The sequence below is a fragment of the Diplotaxodon limnothrissa genome, linkage group LG14 (genome assembly GCF_057381915.1).
Source record: "Diplotaxodon limnothrissa isolate DT_005_m linkage group LG14, D_limnothrissa_male_GT1.1, whole genome shotgun sequence".
Taxonomy (NCBI): domain Eukaryota; kingdom Metazoa; phylum Chordata; class Actinopteri; order Cichliformes; family Cichlidae; genus Diplotaxodon; species Diplotaxodon limnothrissa.
Window position 1 is genome coordinate 2,899,313 of NC_140609.1, and position 17,833 is coordinate 2,917,145.

A 17,833-nucleotide genomic window follows, 5' to 3' on the forward strand; every position below is an offset into this window, starting at 1 on the left:
TAAACAGTACAGATGAATGGACGTGTCATAACCAACAAAAATTGCACTACAAATGCGCACCATTTGCTCTCTAATAGAAATGAGAGCAAAGCCAAGGTTTTGGTCTAGTCTTCATCTGAAAACGGAAGTACAAATGAACCTTTCTAGTTCTACTGACTACTCAAATAACTTTAGACTCCAAGCCATAGTTATCCATGGATTCATACAGTACTTGCGTTTTACCTCGCATCCACAGCCAATTTAGAAACACCAGTTAACCTTACATGCATGTTTGAGCTGTGAAAGAAAGCCAGAGTATGTGGAGGAAAATCACATGGACTTCGAGAGAACAAACCACAAACTGAATAGATCCAGCTTACCAGGAGATTCACAAAACCTTCCCCCTATTAACTACTCCACCACAGTTCTACCCACAGGGCGTCCACAGAATGCACTGAAACAAGCCCGATTTATAGACGCTCCATGGATCCAAAGGATCCACTGCTGTCCCAATAACACCATCTCTGGAAGACTCTTATCTATTCCTTGACTGGTCAACCTATATAAAAGCAGATACGGCCAGCCTGGTGATATGGTTGATCAATGTATATCCTGCTCTTAAACTTTCAGGCTAGTATCTGTCAGATCATAGCGAGGCTAATCAACTCCAAACAAAGATAAAGCTACATGCTTCCACAAGTACTATAATCTGTGTACCTGCAGAGGAATGATGGCAGCAGTAAGTCGGAGGAAGGTACTTATGGATATCAGCCCCAACATGCAGTTTATGATTCAGCAGCACACTATCACAGTGTCAAGTAACCAATTTGAACCATAAAAAGCTCATTGTAACATTTATTTTCAGCAAAGAAAACACAAGGAAAACAAAGGATAGGATGGGAGCAGGGTAGAACACACCTTCTGTGCACTGCCTTGAATCCACAAAAGCCACAAAGTCTGACAAAAACATTTAATGAAACTGGTGAGTAAGATTATTAATCATGACACACTGCCAATGTTTTCATTTACTGTAAGCTATCAGCAGCGTGTGGTGTACAGCTTCATAGAAATGGAAGTAATTATGCTGCTTCCGCCATCTTATTCAACATAAGATGCACTTCTTTCCATTAATACGATGACCTCACATTACCATTATTGTATCTAGTTAACATGGCTCTCTCACACATCAGGCATCTGATACAGTCAGTTTAGTTCTCTGTTAACACTGTTTTTTACTCAAAGCTAAGCACATGTATACATAATGAAGACATTGCCTCACAATGTCAACTTTCTGCAGCTTTGCTCTATATTTGTTTACTGACATTCCACACCAATGAGTGCACACAAAGGTTACAGAAGTAACTGAGCCTAGTGAAATAAGAAACAGTGGTGATCAAAACTCAGAGAGCAAAAATAACATCTGTGGTCAAAGTGAAAAAAGGCTACTGTGGTGTGCCAGAGGCCCTGATTACATAGTGTTCCTGTGCACCAAGCTTGTCACTGGCAGAACGGGTTTTTTATACTTTGGTCTTGTGTTTTACAAAGATGGGGATTTTCTTTTTTGTACTTTTTTTCTGGGTTTTTTTTTTTAAATAGAAAGAAAAAACCTTAAAACCTAAAACTATAAATATCTCCAAGATAGTTTTTGTAATCCAGTTTCAATGAATGATAAATTCAGACTTTGGAGAAACAAAAATATGACGTATAAACACAATCTAATGTTGGGTAACTATGCTGAGTATTGAGATCCTTGACACACCTGTGAGTGAGAGAGGTATTTTTGGACATTGTGACAGAGGTTCAAAACAAACAAACAAATGCTCTAATAATCATTTACTTATATTTCCACTGGGTCTCTAAACTCAAAATTAATGTTGCAGAGTTTTTGTTTCGCATTAGTTTAAGCCACGAGGACTCATAAGTATTTTAACTCGGCTATGAAACTACTAAACTAGAAAAAAACAAAACAAAAACAAACTTTTTTATATATTTTTATATATTTCAGATTGTTTTAAAGCTGATAAAAATACAACTGGTACAGGAAACTGGACTAAAACTTTCAACTCTAGACAACAAAACTGACAAGAGATTTTCAGTTCAACTGAGAGGAAACCAACAGGTTGTCACTTGGATGTTTCATAGTGCAAACTGTATTTGCACTTTTTAGAGTCCAACAAAATCGTTAGATGAGGTTCAAGACTGGTCTCCGTGAGTTACAAATCACAAAGGCACCAAATTTAAATCCTATAACAGCAGTAGCTGTGGAACGTGCCACCTTAGCAACAAGCCATTGTGCCCTCTAACGACAGAATAAGGTACCTTATCTCCTGAGAACACAACCAAAAGCAGACACCCCCCCCCCTAAAAAAATAAAATGTTGCAATTAAAAATGGTTTACTAATAGAAGGTGGAATGATTGACTTTAGGATTATGTGGCTGTAATTCAAAGATGAACTGATTAAAAATGGCTGCATCCCATTGCAGATGTTTCCCACAATGCAACGCGTGCAGTTGTGTGACGATCTAAAGCAGTGGCAGGCAGTCACAGGGGTCAGCTGTGTGAAGAAATGTGGAGGCTACAGCATTTGGCTAAAAATGACCGAGTGCAGCATCTTACTCTCTTCTTATTCTGAAATATCTGAAATTTGTTCTCTCGGTGGTTTCTTTTGCCTTTAGAGGAATATACCGTCTACCTTCAACACACAAGAACACAGACTCTTTAGAAAGACGCACACACACAAAAACTTAAGAGTCTTATGTTCCCTCATTTTCTCCATCTCGGCTCACACAAACACAGAACCCCTCCTTCTATATTCCCTGTCCGTGGGAGCCTGAACTAATCTCCCATCTGCCTCGGCTCCTGGTACACTGAGTGCTTTCATTCCTAACGAGGGCCTGATGAATTTTCTTAAAGGCGGCGATGGGCCAAATTGGAGCTGATATGTCCCATCCGGCAGGGTGGATGAGACCATAAGACGGAGCCTTGTCCTACTGCCATGTGACAACTAAACCAGGCCAAAGTGAAAGAACCTATTAGCACTAACTGGTCAGTTTACTGTGTATTAGGATTGCTTATTCTATTACTATGTGTGTGTGTGTTGATGAAATCAGGGGTGGGGATGTAAGTAGTTAGAGGATGCTCTAACCCTTTACGATGTAGGTACTAAAATCTGTGAGGGGCCGTTGTTGTTGCCACAAACACACAATAGATGCATTGTGCTCTAAAATGTGGCTAATGTGCATTTGTTGCTGCATGTAGTCAGAATATAAACGTATATTCAGGATGTATGAGATATGTAACTTTGAGTGAGACAGCATAAGGTGAGGGAAAGAGGGCATCAGATGAGCTCTCTGGATGGGTGGCTCTAGCACACATCCACACAAGCTTGAGGAGGGTAAGAGAGGGGGGCATGACGCGTCAGGCTGGAGCCACGATTTGGTTATGTGTGTGTTGTGCAAGTGTGAGGGGGTTGATCCCATTGTGTATGTCAACAAGCCGTCCCATTCAGCGTCTGTGTGGCTAAATTCTGCTAATGAGCGTTGCCTCTGGCTGGGCCTAGCACGGGTCTCATCACGGCTAAGCCCTTCAACACACACACACTCGAAGCTGAAGGAAAGGGTTGGGGGTTAAGGGTGGAGGGGCCGTAGTAAAGGAGACGGGGAGGTAAGAGACTGTGAACAACAGAGGGAAAAACAGACAAAAGGAAAGAATGAGTCAGGATGAGACCTCGTCAAAAGATGACAAACTGTGGCCGCACTAAATGTGACTATTTTTATGGCAAAACATTCAAAAAGAACAGTGGTTCTGGAGTTTCCGCTCAAGTATGCCTCACACCGGAGAGGAAAATCCTCCTAGTTTATACTACAAGTATTATATTACTATGTTACTGCAAAAAAAAAAGTTTTCTCCAGGAATAATTATATGAACCAAACTATGTCTTATCCATCAGATCAGAGGTGAAGGAAACCAAGACCATGATGGGCTTATTTGACTTGTTTAATGAAGAATAAGAATCAATCACAGAGACTATGTAGAAGGTGTGAAGGTACACAGAATAATACCAGCTGAAAAACAAACTAATAAATGGTAAATGGCCTGTATTTATATAGCGCTTTTCTAGGACCCCAAAGCGCTTTACACTACATTCAGTCATCCACCCATTCACACACTGGTGATGGCAGCTACATTGTAGCCACAGCCACCCTGGGGCGCACTGACAGAGGCGAGGCTGCCGGACACTGGCGCCACCGGGCCCTCTGACCACCACCAGCAGGCACCGGGTGAAGTGTCTTGCCCAAGGACACAACGACCGAGACTGCCTGAGCCGGGGCTCGAACCGGCAACCTTCCGATTACAAGGCGAACTCCCAACTCTTGAGCCACGATCGCCCCGGAGTGCATCTCTACACCAGACTGAGTTTAAAGATTCGTTAACCGCAGACGATACATATGACATGAATGTAAGTCTGACCACATACACAGATACAATCTTACATAAAAAGATTTAAAAACAACTCGTCTTTAGGTTTAACCAAAGGGTCCAGAGCTGAATGTACAGATGAATAAAGCTTCCGGTGGCTCCAGCAGAGCTAAAGTCCAAAAGGGATTAAGGTAATGTTAACGAACTGTGTGACAGGATGTAAATGCTGATCTGTGGCTACACGTTCATCTCCCACATACTTCTGTGAACACCAGGCTGACTACGTTTAAACTCGCCACGAATCATTTTGTGTCACTTGTTGTGAACAACTGCACATCATTAATACAGTAAGTCTCTGCAGACATGTGAACCTAAAGAGCAACAGGATGAATGTCGACCCAATGAATCCCGTCCAAGAAATGTCTGTAGCCTTAAACCAGCTCAGAAAGTGGAAAACTTGTCTTAGATTACTTATATATTAACAAACAAATGAGGGTAAAATATGCAAAAGAAAAAAATAGCATTTCATACATCTTTAAGCCAGTTGAGATGACGGCTGAACAGTTTAGCAAATGGAACAGCGAAACAAAACAAATGGAAAAAATCTCCACGTTTATTTCTTCGGTAATTCACGGTATGTTAAAGTCCGTGTATCCAATATAGCATGTAGCCACATAAAATAAAAGGTACACAGAGTGTCCTCAGCTACATTAGATGAACCACTTTAAAGAGCCGGAGAAACAAAAAGTAAATCAAACAATAAATCAAGGCAGTCTGGTCACGTGAGCCAGTGTGCAGAAATATGGAAGATGGAAGCTAGGAGAGCTGGGGGTGAGAAAAGGAGGGCATGTCATCCTCCATCAGCACAACGAGCTCTCTCTCTTTTCTGTTCAACACTTTTTCTCTACCAGCAAGCTATTTCCAACTCATGGTGTGTGTGTGTGTGCGCACGAGTGTTTCAGAGCGAGGGAGAGTGAGTGTGTGCTGGAGGTGAGGTTTGGGGCTGGGACCATTAAAGCTCTGTTAAAACACTTCTGATGCTGTTGGCTGCTGCCGAAGCAAAAGGAGAGTGAAAAAAAGAGAGGAAGTGAGACAGTGAGGGAGGGAATAGACACTCAGTGGCTATCTCAGCCCGCCCAGCAGTCCGCTGGCAGCCTGTCAATACTATGAGCACAGAGGTGCGAGATGAGTCAACAACCTAATTCCAACATCAAACTTTCATGGGCAGCAGAGAGGAAGAGCAGGAGGGAGAGGGAGCAGAGAGGTTTTCTGTTAATGCTTTCTCCATCACCTGACCTTCACTCCTCCAAACCTTTTAAAAACTGTCCCCTTTTACACACTCAGACACATTTGGTGCCAACATACAAACTCGGGAGAACGCACTGCAACACTTTTAAAGTTCTGACCTGAGGCTGAATTACATTTGGAGCGTTTTAGCAACATATAAGAGTGACCCTCTCACTCCGTCTCGCTGCTGCCCCACATCTCTCTCGCCCAGACTCGGAGAGTGCCGCTGGCTTTATTTATTTAATATGGCCTGAGAGAAGAAGCAAGCTGGGTGAGCTAAGAAACTGTTTTAGGAGACTGGCTTTTAATGGCTTACTGACACCCTGGGGTGGTAGCGGTTTGGCGGCAGCTTGGAAAGAACACCTCTTGAGTGGGAAATGATGTTTGTCCAAGCTTGTTGACCTGTAGCGTGACTGTATGGAAATGTGTTGTGGTCATGGGAAGGATGGAGTGCTTTAGATCACAGGCTAGAGGAGGAAGTGCCGCAATGGCTGCGAGTGCAATTAGCAAGAAGGGAAATGGTGTTACAGAGAGAAAAAACACAGACTTTAAATTCTAATGGGATCATATGGAGCTGAGCAGCTTGAGATACTCATTATACAAGTCTGCTGCTACACGTCTATGTAGTTTCTGCCAGATTAGTGGATTTAATCCTTTAACAAACACTGCAAAACTGTATTTTACTTACTTTTCAGTGCATGCTATGTTTTGAATCACTGTGTAGCACAGAGCAGAACTTTTCAGATATAAAGTGGTGAATTCAAAAGCATTAATTATTTGTTATTATTTTTGATATTTGCAAATCACTAATACATGATTTTAATACTTCTAGATCAAAACTATACTATTTGTTAAAGTCTAATATTTCCTCCAATGATGGCAGCTTTAGGGGACAGGGTGAGGGTTGGCTATAATAACCATCATGCTGGTTATGAAATAATATATTTTACTACACTTGCAGATTTAGAGTACATGGAATGATGAGGCGTTGTATTTTTAAGAATTCTCCAGCCTCCTAGTTTTTGTAAATTATTTAATCTTCTGTGACATTCACACATCCTTCCTGTTGCCTATTTAACACAATATAAACACATTATATGTTCTTAACAGTGCCTGAAATTTGTCTTTTCTATTAAGCTGGTTACTCACGGGAAGATTTCTCTATTTGTGAATAGTGGATATAAAACCTGGATGTAGCCAGTGAAAATAAAATAAATAGTTAATCATTTATGATTTTTCTTAGGTTTAGCTTTTTTTCGTTCTGGTTATCTTTGTCTGACATTAACATTTGCTTTATAATTTAACTTTGACAAAGATGGAAAAAAACAAAAACAGAAGAAATTGACAAACACTTTTTCACATCGTATCTCCTGCGGATATGTTCTCCAGATAAACAAGCAGGAGTCAGTTAAAAAAAGTAAATCACGATGGTGTCTTGTGTCGCTGCTACAGTGCAGCGCTGTTATTATGAAGCTCATGGTGTTCGCTGACAACACTTATGGTGCTGCTGTTGGGGACTTCTCTGTGGAGTGAGGGCACTTAGAGGACAGGGGGCAGCATGGCAGGGCCAGTGGAGTGGGTGAGCAGTTGTAAGGCAGTGGACATGATACGGGGACTGGCGCTGACCTCCTGAGACTTGCTGTGAGGAAGTATTTAGGGAACAAAGAGGGAATGATGATATTACAAAAACATGAAAGTTTAATTCTGCTTCCTCTGGAAAAAAAGGGAAATGATCCCAAATGTGTCACAAATCCACTGCTGCACTAAAACCGTTTGTTACAGTCTCAGAGCCGATGATGTAGGCGTGTCTTCTCCATGGCATAGAGATATTACCAGATCTGAGTTGGGAAAGTGAGCCCTTGTTTACTGGCCACACTGGGATGGTGAGCTGGGCTTCTGTACCGAGTTTATGTGGATCGAAAGATCAGATTTGTGTTAGTGAAGAGTTAAAGATGTTCTACGACATGAAGGTGTTTGTTGGTGTAACAGCGCTGCAGTGATTAGCACTGTGGCTTCAAAGCAATGAAGTCCTGGGTTCAATTCCACACCCACTGTGGTGTTTTATGTCTCCTGCCTGTGTGGGATCTCTCAGGCTTTCTCCCACAACTCAAAGACCTGCTTGTTGGGTTAAATGTTGATTTCAAATTGGTCGCAGGTGATTGATAGACTCACAACTCGCGACGTGTCTCAGCTCTACCTTGCCTTTTGCCCTGTGACAGTTGGGACAGGCACCAGTTTAGCTTAACCAGCTGAACTGGGTAAGCTGTTAAGACTAAGACAAATGAATGAAGACATACGCTTCTGGCAATGATTTAACACTTTACAGTTATTTCAAATCTTTCTCGTAAAGCTATAAAAGTGTTTCTGCCTTTAGTATAACCACACTGAGATCTTATCAGGAGCATATGGACCACAGTTTTATCCCTTTCCTCTACAACACACACCTGTGTCAAAGCTTCTTTCTTAATACGCCGCTCTCTGCTCGGCAAAAAGTGCATAAAAAATACAAAATCTTAAATAACCAATGAGGTACAATAATCACATAGCAGACATACTATCTGTACACGCTGAATACTGATAATACAAAGAAAAAGAACCGAGGTTAAGTAAGTTATTTAATAATTCATATGGAGATAAAAAATATCTCCAAGCCCTATTTCATTGTTGCTGGTCTACAGTCAGGTTACCGTGAGCGAGTGTCAGTCAGTGCCACTCAGTTTCATCTACTATTTATGTGACGAAGGTTCTTGAGCATAGCTACAACAGTGAGTACAGGTACAGAAGGAACGGCATTACTCCGTTAGTCTGCATCTGATCTGTATAAAGGTGAATATTTTGGAGAAAACTATATTTTCTCACCACATAAAAGCCCACATGTGATCTATCAATCTATAATCTGATTCTCTGAAAGCGGCTGTATTGTTCTAAGCTATTCTAAAGTGAAATGTAATGTTTAGTCATGCTTAGCTCTAAATTATGGTAGCTGAACCTCCCCAGAACCAAGCTCAGACAACTTAACCACAACACTGTCAAAACCATCGCATTAGCAAGCGGAGGAACACACCCTGCTTGGTAAATCACATTCTCTGTGGCTGCTGATGTGCGGGAAAACGCTGACAGCCAACTTCATTTTGAAGGTCCACAAGTTCTTTGAAGGGCCAACTGTAAAACATCGTGTCAGGGGCTCGGCGGTTGGGGGTTTTGGCAAATGACAGAAAGGCAAACAAACAAGTTTGGAGGGTTTCGCTAAATGTTCTGGGATGACTATGTGATGGGCATGGTGGGAGAGGGAAGAGGAGGAAGGCAGGGTTACGGAACGGAGTAAAGGAAGACATGGGGGGAACGACTGGAATTGTTGACAATCGGCAAGTGGGACTGAGAAGTGTAAATTAGAGATGTGACGAGATATTAAATAGTAAATAGATGAATAGGACGTGTCATTACTAGGCCAGCACTTGGACTATTTTTGGGCAGGGCATCTGACAACTCAGATTTAACCATGTATTGTAAGCCTGTCTACAATGACACATGTAACCTGAGGTGTGCAAATAAGTATATTGTTCCCAGACTGGACCTGGGAACAATATGCTTATTTGCACACCTCCGTCACATAGTTACTGAACACATCTACATAACGCTATATTGCACATGTCTTCGTCCTGTCTACAATATCCTGACTCATAACTTGAACCTGGTATTCAGTACCTACAGCACAATCCACTTTGTATTGTCTCTGTCCTGTCTTTATGTATTGTACAGTTAGAGTTAGTAATAGTACCTTTTTAGCTCTGTATTTTACCCCAAATTAGCAAGTTATTATTAATTTTTAATTTATATTTTTGATGTATTTCTCATATTCTTATAATGCACTATGGGGGGGGGGGGGGGGGGGGGGGGGGGGGGGCTTGGGGTGAACTGACAATAAAGGCCTTGAATCTTGAACCTCACAGATGGCGATCCTGAACAGACACTTGCCTGGTTGGGAGGTGTACCATACAAATGTTTTCATTTTTTGCTTCAATCCAAACTTCATCCGTTTGCTTACTTCAAGGTAGGAGTGAAAACAGTGGGTCATCAAAAACATGGAAATTAACTACAGTCGGGAGTTTTTGCAGCTTTATAGGATGCTAACCAAAACTACTGAAAAACAAATGGTGACATTTAAAATGAATAAATGCATTTGGATAAATAACACATTTTTGTAGACTTAAGAAACGCAAAGATGACACAAAGTCATGAATTGCTTTGTTTATATTCCTGGTAAAGCATTATCTATTTGAATTTGCCTTGCAGTCACATTATGGTGCACTAAAGAAGAATATGTGACGTTGGCACACTTTCATCATGAACAGGACCGAGTTCGACGCTACGCTGAAGCTGATGTTCGTCTACTCATTGGCCTAAAATGCTGAGTGACCCTGGTGCGGGGTCATTTTCTTCTCAGCCCTGCTGTCCTCCTGGGTCAATGCTACACTGTCCTGGGGAGAGGCAAGTGCTTGCATGAATAAGTAAAGACCGTTGGGGGACCAAAGTCCGTTGGCTGACGTTTCCACCCCACTGAGTTTTAACACATTAGGAAGCCCCACTGCCAGTAATGAGCCAGAGACAGAGGGATGGAGATGAGGGCTATGGTGGGTGAGAGAGAGTGCGCTCACATCCTCGGAGCATAACTCCCCATGCACACTAGACTGTGTCACTCTCAACCTGTTACTGTTGTGCAAATGTTACTTGCACGTCATGCGAAAAAGATGGCGGTCCTGATTGGTCACCTTTTATCTAAAATGCTTCATAATTACAGGGTAAGGCCAGAGAGAAACAGAAAGATATTTCTTTCAGTTTTTTCATATGAAACATGTTAATATCCACTAAAGCCAGCAGACAAACAGTTTCATTTAGATACGACTTTTAGTTCCTACTAACAAGCACCACAAATGAGATAATACATGGACAGGTTTAGATATGAAGACTTGTGGGATTATTTGTTGTGCTCACATCTAATTAAGCTAGCTCGGCACCGCTTTGTTGGAGCAAACTTTATGAGCAGTGAAGCTGTAATTAAAATAGAGGTTTCAGGTCGTTTCAATTCACTGGATGCTTTCAGAGGATTCATCGGGCTCTGACCAAGGGAGTTCATACTGTAGCCAAGGTTGTGTGTTGTTCTTCAGAGAAAGAATGTGTGTGTTTTCTCCTCATGTCAGCCCCAGTGCCCCTGTGCCCTGGCCTCTCTTCCTCCCCCACTGTGTGCGAGTTTATTCACAGGAAATGCAGGGGAGCCTCATGGGTGGCTGGGCTGATGCGAAGTGACGTGGCGTCTCCAGCGAGCCAGGAACTTAGCATGTCAGGCAGGTCAGCACGGGGCAAGCAGACAGTCGATAAAATATTCAATACAGCACTCCCAGTTCATGGATCTAATACCTCGAAAAGCCCCCCTCCAAAATCCAGAGGAAAAAAAATCATCTTCTCTCCGAGCTCTTCTCTTCACACCGGTTGGCTGGGTGGGTTTATCAAATTCGGGGTGAAAAAGCCTCCTGTCAATGAAGATCTAACTGAGACTGGTAGCAGAGCTGGAGTGGATACATCTTTGCAGGATGTCTTATGGATTTCCAACCCCTCCCTTTTTCCATTCTAGCGAGGGAAAGCTAACCTTATTCAACGTGAAACTTCAAAAGTGCGCTGTGACCTTTTCAAGCCTGGGCAACGCTCGAACGACACTTTTGGTCCTTTGCTTTTTATTCCAGAAAAACTCTTCAGGTTAATTTTGCTTGTACTTTCTGTGCACTGCATCTTCCCGAAGCCCCGAGGACGAGAGGAAAACATACGGCAGAGTTTGACAGTGTAGTGAGAGGAGTCTGGAAGGCTGGGCCCTGGAATGTCTCGTGTCACTTTAGCGCAATCAGCGCTAATCCCAATTAGTATCACTCAGCTGCACCGAGGGCGCATCACATCAACTCAGCTTCTGCTTAGACAGTAGCCCTCCGTGGACCGGGCGGATACAGTGAAACACCAGCTGCTATCGGCCTGTTTCGCTGATTAACCCAGACACTAAGATGTTGTTGCTGTGTCTTTTGACTTCCGAGCCGCCGCCTCCTCCTCCCTCTGTTGTCTTCTGGTAGCTTCCGTCTACTTACATTTTTAACAAGCATCTCCTCTGTCTCAATCTCTTTTATTGTGTCGTCTGAGTGTGTGGTATTTTATTACTTACACTGCATAGATTGGTTGAGTACACTGGATCAGTGTTACCCACTCAAACGGTTTTCCTTTCTCCCTCTGAATAATTAATGGAAATGGATGTTTAAGGACAAAGGCAGTGAAGACTCCATTAAGAGGCAAGATGTTGAGAGGTGCTGACTTCATCATTGAGGTTGTTAGCGCCAGAGTTAGTGATTCAATTCAGACAATATTTGAAGACGCCTGCATTTCTGATGACAAAACAGCAAACGGCACTAAGACCTGGAGCTGCTCACTCTTAAACCCCGTATCGTCTTAGCGGTCATCGAGATTTCTGGCGTATAAGCTTTCACTGGACACCTGCATCGGTTCTGGGCAGCCTAAAACATTATTTGTACCAACAAGCTAGCGTGGGCAAGAGGGGTAGGCTGAGAACGCAGCTTTTACGGAGTACAATTGGGAGCTAACCTAAGTGATAAAAATAGCTCGTTTTGGCTGTAAGGGATTTTGTTTTTGCTTTTCCAAAGGCACGTCATTACACATCCCAGAGTATCAGGGCCCAGCGGCTTTCAGATACCTATAAATAAATGCTTTTCTGAGCTTCCCTCTTACTCGCAGACACACGCCGGAGCCAAAGAGATAGACTTTTGTGATGAAAAACATTCCAACACGACCGGCGCCACGAAAGGGAACTGGATGGTGGTGGTAAGGCTTTTAAGGAGGACTCGAGCACCATTTTCACTGCCACCGTTTTCACAGAGAAAGAAGCCCCCTGCACTCTCCAAGGGTTTAGTCTGCTTAGCTGCAGACAGATATGAGCTACACTGTTCTTGAACACCACATGCCCCAGACTTTAAGAAGCAATGAAATTTAAACCCTTACTTCCTCATATGTTTTGGGGGTCAAGAGCAGACTTCTCTGTCCTGGCTGTCCTGCTTTTACGGTTAGAGACCGAATAAGAGACTCTTATCATGTGACACAAGCACTCTTTTCTAGTCTTACTGACCACCCAGAGGAAACCAGGAAGGAAAGCCTGTGTGGGTGAGGGAGAACATGCAAACGCCACATAGAAAGACGTTCTAGCTGGGTTCTAACCACTCCGCCAACTATTAACATTTTCATTGCTTAATTCTAATATTTTGTCTTACAAATAGCAGTTTATAAAGAGACAAAATGATGAGCAGAACTGAGTTTTAGTTTTGGCGTATTAGTGTGGCCCTCCACAGCAGTCCCAGTTTTTCATGCACACACACAAACATCAAAACAGTACAGTTACACAAAAAGAGAGTGGGTAAGAATAAGAATAGTAATCAAAACTAAAAACTAATAGTTCTAAAAGTATTCTATTGGCATCATTTTTGGAAGTTATAAGAGAAGAGGCTGGTGTTGCTGACTTCAGGAATGCTGTCATTTCAGAGTTGTAAACGGAGTTGGCCTTCACCAACAATGGGGCATATTTTGTGAGACGCTGGGAGTCAATAGCAGGCGACCGCCGTGACAAAGGGCCACTTCTCTGGCTCCGTGAGAAAGGCATGTTAGTTCAGCTCTTTGATACAGGACACTGTTTCTCTGACCACCATTCATTACCATGTATAACAGGCAACTCAATGGACATTACGCATTAGGCATAACTTGGGACTCCTACACACAGGCTGTATTATGGAGGCCCGAGAATCGGGCTTCTCTAAACACTCCTAGGTGTCTCATAAAAACGAGCTTCAAGAGTAACAAACAGCCGGCACGAGAAAAAAAAAATCCTGTGTTCTGCGTGTTCTCGGCTGGATTCGACTCCACTGCCGAGACACGAGCTGTCTCCAAGCCCAGGGCTTTGGCAGCGCATCGGAAGAATAACATGGCAGAGGTATCCACATTTGTTTCCACTTATGTTACATGATCTTTAAGAGCCTAATTTGAACAAATCCCCTGGTTCAACCGCACACTGTACTTTCAGAGAAGGCTCTTAACATATGTACGCTGGGTGTTAATGTCATGCTCAAAGTAAACAGCACAGATGGTCAGGGCTGGGTAGAGCACACCCTATTTCTGGCCTTAACTATGTCTAGTCTTTTATTAAGAAACCATATGAAATGAAATGAGAGCTACGAGGTCTGCTGTGACCCTGTCATTTCTCAGTTGCTGTAATACTTTTCCAGCTCAGTCTCGCAACTTTCTTCATTTTATTATTGAAACCGTTATCGTCACCATTTTGCAGCATAGGAGCTAACATCCCTCACCGTATAGCATGAACTCTAATAATACAAAGCTGCTGCGGAGAGTACTGTAAGAGCCAGCAAATATAACAGCTAAAGCGGACCTGATTAGCTCTGCTTCAAAGACTGAAACCCCAGCAGTTCCAAACTCCTGTTTGTAAAAGGCAGCCAATCAGACGACAGTTGGCTTAAAGGACGAGGAGCTAAAAACAATGTGTTTCACTAGTACTACTATAGTACTTTTAAAATACTTTTTGAAAGTAATACACCCAGAGTGAGATCAAACCAAACAAATTCAGCAGTCGTTCACTGTTTGTGGCCTGTGGATGTTTTGTTATTTCACTTTTAGGCTTTAACACACTCAGCACAGCACAGCACAGATCATTAAAAGCACCATGTGAAAGTCAGGACGTGAGGACGATGAAAAAGTGCTTTTAAAAGCTGACAGAGAAGTGAGTGCTAGCACACTGCCCGGGGCTCTTTAACCACAGGAACGCTTCACTTTTTTGTTTTTTTGTTTTGTTGCTGAGACACAGAAGTGTGAGAAATCGAGGCGAAAAACTTGAACCCTTGTCCCTTACACGGAGGGCACACTGTGGCTCCACACCTTACTACGACTCCATAAGCTTTTTCCTTTTATTTCCAAGCAGCCCTCTCTACCTCTCCTCAGCTCGCTGTGCTTCATTTCCCATTGCGATGTGGGTGTGTCTTTGGATCGCGGCACTTCTTCCAGTGCAGCGCGAGTGTGCCACTGCTGTGGGGAATGCCAGCACCGAGGAAGAGGGCGAGGAGAGAAAAGGTGCTGGTGAAATGTTAATGTCTTGTCCTGTTCGATATCCATATCTTTGGTCAGGAAACATCAGCTGCCCCTCCCTGCCATGCTCTGATGCTGTGGGAGTCAACTTTGTGCCATGCATGAGGAGTTCCTCCACCCTGTTGGTGTGTCGTGTTTATATTACCTTCTTGTTGGAGCATGAGCATCATCACGCTCTTTTAGTCCCACCTTTGGCCACTTTGCAAATTTTATACATATATACAACAGACAAGGGTGACTCACAATCTATATATGAGCCTGCAAGTCTACCTGGGCTATAACCTTGAAAGTCATAAGTTTCAGAGACACTTCAGAGACCTCTCACACCAGGAGGGGACCTCTTATTCCTGTTTGTCTGGTCTGGGGTGGAGGTCACATAAAGTTACATGAAAGAATCCTCAGGGTGGCTGGGAGACAAACAGGCAGGGATATGGATGTGTGTGAAAGAAAGGGGCTGGAGGTGGTGGTGTGTGTGGAGGGTGGGGGGTGTTAGGGTAATGTCTGGCAGATGACAGATCTGTGAATTCTTTCCTTGTGCCCACAAGGCAAAAGAAGTCGTGGTGTGGCGGTCACATCTTCAGAACACTTACAGTCTTTATCCCACTCTTCTTCCCCCATCCTGGGGGGCTCAGCCTGCTGATTACAACATAGGAGGCTATTCAGCAGCTGCCTCCTCCTCCTCATCTCCCTTCCTTTACACAGACATAACTGTCCTCCACTCTTAACCGATCTCCCCCTTCCTTCTGAGACGATCTGAAAACATATTTTGCAGCGGTGCAAACAGAACGGGAGGGGCGAAAACAAATGCCGGCCTGCTCCATTTATCACATGGCACAAAAGCGGTCAGTTCAACGCCTCGTCCCACTACAGCGTCACACGGTCTTTTAACCCCCCTTCCCCACCGGCCTCGCCCACCTCAAGACCAAAGGATGCTGGATGATACAGCAAAACCGCACAGAGGCACATTCTAAGACACACTCTGCGTTTGACCCAGACAAGCCACCCAAACACAATCTCTCTTAACACTTCAATCAGATTCTTCACCGCTGCACTGATGGCCCCGCCCTGCGGACCGACGCTGGGTTGGCGAATCGTGCACAGTACAATGTGTGTTTTCATTCCCCCCTCACCCCCTATCCACTCAAGCCTGCCTGGCTTTAAACTGCTGTCCTTTTGTTCAAGACAGTTGTAGTCCATGTGTCTGTGTGTAGATGCATGTAGCAGTGGGCTGCTGGGGGCAGGGACAAGGGGTAACTGAAAAAGGGCAGCTAACAAAACTCAATTGTCCTCAGAGTGGTGGTAATTGCATTTGATTAAAATAATGACAGGGTGTCGGGACAGAATGGAGGGTCCCTTGGTGGGAGTGTTGAGGGCCTGACACTGAAACCAAGGAGGGGAGAGTGACATAGAGCACTCACCTGTATCAGCGCATGAGGCCAGGGCACAAGGACAACACCACATGGAAGAGAGAGAGAAAACAGCTCAGTCATGAAATAATCTATTATATATGGCATGTAGTAACAATTTTATACAATATTTCCTTTGCTTACAGGAAAGCAGGCAAACTATTCCATGAAACATTGTGAGATAATTAAAGTGAGTTTAAGAAAATAATCCCAGACAGATAAAGTGGTTAGATCACAATTAATATCATGCCATACTGTTATATGTTACTGCATATATGACAGAAAATAAGGGCAAAAACAAAACAAAAGAAGCAGATTCTAGGGCCGCGTCCCTGAATACATGTCAGGGCTGGACAACCCTAAAAATTGTGGCATTTGCCACCTACATGGTTAAGTTTAAATAATTAAACATACTGTTAAGTTCAGGGAAGTGACAAGCAGTCACACACCGTGTTCACCTATTCAACTTCTACCGTAATCACACTGAAGAATTTCCATACATGGCTTCTTTTATGTGTTGATGTATTTCTGGCAGTCTCAGAGGACTGATGTAGAGACCTCATAATATCACTCTTGCTCCCTCTTTCTCCACATCAAAACGCAAACTGCTTTCAGGCAGTAAACTCAAATACAGGGCAGCATGAGCCTCCACACTTAGCCATTCTGTCCTTTGCTGTGACCTGCAGCAGCTGGCGGCACTGTTAAACAGCCTCTGCTTTTGATGCACGCCGAAGCCAGAGAGAATGAAAGGGATAGAAGCTTTACAAGTGGTCCAACAGCACAAAGTGTCTCTGCTCTCTGTAAAAGCAGCGCTTAGGTTCAGAACGGGGGACGAGAGAAAAGAAAAGAGCACAAGAATAAGAAAAACAAGTGTGCGTGTGCGTATGTGTGCGTAGGAAAGAGAGATGTGTGTTAAAGCCACAGAAAATATGATTGCCGGTAGGGATGTCAAGAGTCTCTGAAAGGAGGATGTCTAAGCTGGGCTCAGACTCTCATCTCCTCACACAGCCTCGCCCTTTCCCAGCATCGCTCTCTTCATTTATCCCTTACACCTTCACAGGAAGTTCAGCTTGCCCCTGGAGCAACTTGCCCCTCCTCCTCTCCCAACAACACAATCATAGCAGTGGTTCACACAAAAGGAGAGGCAGCAGTGAGTGTGTTGTGCATTAAGGGTCACAGAGATGTCAATGAGCCTATGAGGTTCTGTGCCTGTCTTCCAGGAGGGAACATCCCTGCATCGCATCTATAGAGGCACTTTAGGCTTCGCTCTAGTAATAAACAGAAAGAACTCAACTTACGTTTTATTCTTAGCTATTATGTTGGGTTAAACTGGACTCAGCAGGATTTGTCGGCACGTCGGATCGTGACAACAGTAAACACTAAAATACATGTTTAATGGACTTCCATTTGATATTTTGTAGCTTCCCTACTGTCGCTCCTTTTTTAGGCAAACAATGGAGCGGGACTCGCCAACCTAGAACAGCAGAAAAAGCAAGCTTCTAACACAGCTGATGTTAGTTTTCATCGCCAAGTATTTTAACGTTTTAAC

General features: G+C 43.4%; 1 protein-coding gene across 3 annotated transcripts in view; it reads right to left on the bottom strand.

Moving 5' to 3' along the window:
- Nucleotides 1–17,833, bottom strand: part of bcas3 (BCAS3 microtubule associated cell migration factor) — a 319,817-nt gene that overhangs the window by 113,370 nt on the left and 188,614 nt on the right. Inside the window, exon 23 of one of the 3 annotated variants that reach the window (XM_085371718.1) lies at nucleotides 9,898–16,296. The exons of the other annotated variants lie outside the window; for them this stretch is intronic. Coding sequence (XP_085227844.1) covers nucleotides 16,157–16,296 — 140 coding nt within the window. The 3' untranslated portion in view covers nucleotides 9,898–16,156. Of the gene's footprint in view, nucleotides 1–9,897; nucleotides 16,297–17,833 lie in introns of those variants that run through there. 3 annotated transcript variants of the gene reach the window in all.